General features: G+C 38.4%; 1 protein-coding gene across 1 annotated transcript; it reads right to left on the bottom strand.

Moving 5' to 3' along the window:
* Nucleotides 1-437: 437 nt before the first annotated feature.
* LOC100672686 (olfactory receptor 2W3) lies at nt 438-1,865 on the bottom strand. The gene has a single exon (XM_003404976.4). The coding sequence runs from the start codon at nt 1,503-1,505 to the stop codon at nt 558-560; it is 948 nt and encodes a 315-aa protein (XP_003405024.1). The 5' UTR covers nt 1,506-1,865; the 3' UTR covers nt 438-557.
* Nucleotides 1,866-4,033: the final 2,168 nt, after the last annotated feature.

Below are 4,033 nucleotides of genomic sequence, written 5' to 3'. Positions count from 1 at the left end.
TTCAAATGTTGGTGGTGAATGGTAGGAAACAAACACACACACACACACACACACAAAAGATTTGATGAAAGGCTTTGGGTGAGAAGGCAGGAAGCAGAAAACACCAAACTTTGGTGAACTTTGATGTTGGGTGGCTGCCAGCTAAGGGAGACAGTTAGTCCATGCCGAGGTCAGTGATGGTAGGGTAATTGTGATTATTCTGACAAAACACCCAGAATACTGTGAAATGAATAAAAAACAAGCAATAAAACAAAGTCTCTGATTAAGAAACTTGTTTCCTACTTGGCACTCCGGTATACGTTGGTGGAAACTCACATTTGTAACTATTCTTTCTTTGCTCTTTGGACTTCTTTATTAATTATCTAGGGAGTGTTATGGGATGATAATGTGTTGTGCAGTTCACACATGGAGATTTACTATTTCTGAACTGTCTTTAGAGGTCCAAGAAAAGGCAAATGAGGGGAGTCACAGACCAAGACCAGGTCCGGTACTTCCAGGTACCATCAACTGCCCTCAGTGGAGAAGACAATCAGGGCTTGGTGTGCAGGCAGATGTTGTTACCCCTTTCCTACCTCTCTATTACCCAGTAGCAGCCTCCTCAGTGCCCCTTTCACCTCTTTGTTTCTGAGGGTGTAGATCAGTGGGTTCAGGAGCGGGGTGACAATGTTGTAGAAGAGGGTGAGGAATTTGCCCTGGTCTTGGGAGGATTTATTTCCTGGTTGCATATACATGTAAATGATGTTTCCATAGAAAAGTGAGACCACAGTGAGATGGGAGCCACAAGTGTTAAAGACCTTTTGCCTCCCTGATGCTGACTGAATTTGTAGCACAGCCCTCACTATGTAGCCATACGAGATCAGGATAAAAACCAAAGGTGAAAGCACTATGCCCACCGCCAGGACAAAGACAGTGCCTTCGATGGCCACGGTATTGATGCAAGCCATCCGGATTAGGGCTGGCATCTCACACAGAAAGTGGTCCACATGACGGCGCCCACAGCGGGGTAAGTGCAGGGTCACTGGAGACATGACTAAGGAGTTGGCTACCCCACAGCCCCAGGCTACCAACACCAAGCCCAGGCAGAGCCGCGGATTCATGATCACCATGTAGTATAGGGGCTTGCAGATGGCAACAAATCTGTCATACGCCATGACAGCCAGAAGCAGGCACTCTACACCACCCAGACCCAGGAATAGAAAGAGCTGGATGGCACAACCAGTGTAGCTGATGGTCTTGTCACATCCATTAAGGTTGTAGAGCAACTGGGGGATGGAGCTGGTGGTGAAACTGAGGTCCAGGAAGGAGAGGTGGGTGAGAAAGAAGTACATGGGGGTGTGGAGGTGAGGGTCCAGCTGAGACACCAGGATGATGGTGGTGTTGCCCACAAGGGTCAGGAGATAGGCAATCAAGATGACCACAAAAAGGGTTCTCTCTAGATGGGGACGGTCAGAAAACCCCAAAAGGATGAAATGGCTTTGGGAGCTGTCATTGGTGCCATCCATCATCTCTACTGTACCTGAAGACAAAAATGATAATAATAATAGTAGTAACAAAAACGATAACAATGACAGCCAACATTAAGGGAGCATTTGCTTTGAGCAAGGCAGACTTCTACATTTTTTACATTGATTTATTCATTTAACCGTAGCAACAATAGCATGGAACCAGCACTATTATTATCCTCAACTTACAAAGGAATGCTGAAGTATATGAATAAGTAAATTGCCATATCCAGGGAGGTTCAGGTGCAGAGCTGATATCTGAACCCAGGAAACCTGGTTTAGCATTGTCATTCTAACCACTAGTGGGATTGCCTCTAATTTCAAGAAAGTAAAATGTAAGTTCTGTCTTGGCAAACCGTTTATTCTCCAAGATACCCAAGTTCTTAAGCTCATACTAAAACCTCAGAAACCCAAAATGGAGCCCCCAAATAATCAATTAGTTAGAAACAATAAAACTTGCCATAGAGCTAATTCTGACTCATGGCGACCCTATATGTGTCAGAGTAGAACTTCACTCCATAGGGTTTTCAATGGCTGAGACTTTGCAGATGTAAATCACCAGGTCTTTATTCCAAGATGCCTCTGGATAGATTCGAACTGCCAAACATTTGGTTAGTAATTAACCAATTAGGCCACCTAGGGAATCCTAATCAATTAATAGTTTGTTGGAAATATCCATTATATGCAGTTTTGATTCCAAAGACATGTTTCACCACATTTAAAGCAAACCATATTTGAAGAGATAAGCTACAAATCTTAGAGACAAATATAAAGGAATAGAGTAAAACATCTTGGTCTGCAGCCTCAAACTTCTACCAATCCGTTGTCCAGTCAACACTAAACAATCGTGAAATCTTTGAAAGTTTATTTACCTTTTCATAGTTTTCTCATCTAATCAGGCCTGTCTTACTTTTTTTACAGATATGTTTTGAGATTTTTTGTTTGTTTGTTTTTGTTTTTAATATGAAAGATCTTTGTTAAGTAAGAAAAAAAGTTGCTATATAGTTTAAGTAAAGCTGTCAGGCCATACAAACAAGGAGTGGGAAAGTAAACCCATGAGACTAGGAAAAGCACTTCTGAAGGGGGTTTAAAAAAAAAGTCTAATGACAGGAAACTAGCCCTAACAAACATTCAAACGTATTTAGAAAATATAATCGAAACGTAGTTTGATAACTGTCTAGTCATTTATGGGGGAAAAAAGAAAAAAGAGTGGACCTTTACTTCATTACTTATACCAAAACCAATTATAAATTAAACATTTAAATATTGAAAAGAACACAACTACTATAAAAAAGCATGATGGGATTTTTGTGTTTTTGTTTGTTTTGTTCTGTTTTACCTCTGAAGATTTTGGATTTAGGTAGAACTCACTAGAAGAATTGCAATTCTCAAAAACCCATGAAGGATTTTTCTTAGTAGGCAATGAGTTTATGTTAATGGTGGAAGAGTGTTTTGAAAACCAATAGTAATAATGGTTGCACAACTTGAAAAAGGAAATCAATGTTACTGAATTGTACATGTAGAGACTGTTGAGAAGGTGTATGTTTTGGCATGTATATTTTCACCACAATAAAATTTAAAAAGCTATGAAGCAAAATACAAGAAAAAAAATCGATGGCATATTTAAAAAGAATTTGCATTCAAAGAAGCATTACTAACAAAGCCTAAAGATTGATAATAATAGAACATCAGTACCACAATTGAAAGGCTGCATTTACTAGTTTTTTTTTAATCAGTATAAAAACAAAGAAAAATAGGTAATAAGTTGAAGAGGCAGTTAACAGAAATACAAATGATTTAAAAAAAAAAGTGACATAAATACTGGAAATATTCTTACTGATGATTAAGAAAATAAAAATACATAAATATAAGTATATTCAATTCTTAGCTAAGTATTGAAATTCTTAATAACATACAGGACTAGGGGAAAAGAGCACATTCTCATGAACTCTTGTGGAAGTTTACTCTGGAATAGTATCTTGGAGAGACCATAAAAAAATAAAAGATCAATATTTAAAATACACATATTACCTTGCCATTGCATATGTTGTATTAACAAAAGAAATACCACCCGAAATAAAATTTAAAATTTTGACCCATTATTTCCACATCTAGAAATATGCCCTGCATTTACTGCCTCCCCCTACCCCCCACAGTACCTGACATCCTAAAGAACCTTCATTATGTCATTGTTTATAATAGAAAGTACTTAGAAACAATGCCTATGCTTATAGTTACAGAAATGGTTTAACAGCCACACCTTTATGAACTGGATTCCTATTGTTAAAAGAGAGAAACTGAGCAACAGGAATGGAAAGGTTCCTCTGAATGCACTGGAACATTCACAAATGTAATGAACCCAAGAACATATAAAAAGAAATAATGTGGAGACACAGTGACCCCAAATATAAGCAGATTCCCCTTTGTGACAAAGGAATCTATTAACCATAAACTAGCTCAGGGTTTATCTTGTGCAAAGAATTTAATTTAAGGCAAATTTCCTTACTTCCTGAGATAGAACCCTTGGGATT

The sequence above is a fragment of the Loxodonta africana genome, chromosome 2 (genome assembly GCF_030014295.1).
Source record: "Loxodonta africana isolate mLoxAfr1 chromosome 2, mLoxAfr1.hap2, whole genome shotgun sequence".
Classification (NCBI taxonomy): Eukaryota; Metazoa; Chordata; class Mammalia; order Proboscidea; family Elephantidae; genus Loxodonta; species Loxodonta africana.
Note: the sequence above shows the minus strand (reverse complement) of the source record. Positions and strands in the feature narration are given on the sequence as shown.

Bases quoted from the DNA above. Each gene is read 5' to 3' on its own strand.
- LOC100672686 (XM_003404976.4), bottom strand. From the start codon at position 1,505: ATGATGGATGGCACCAATGACAGCTCCCAAAGCCATTTCATCCTTTTG.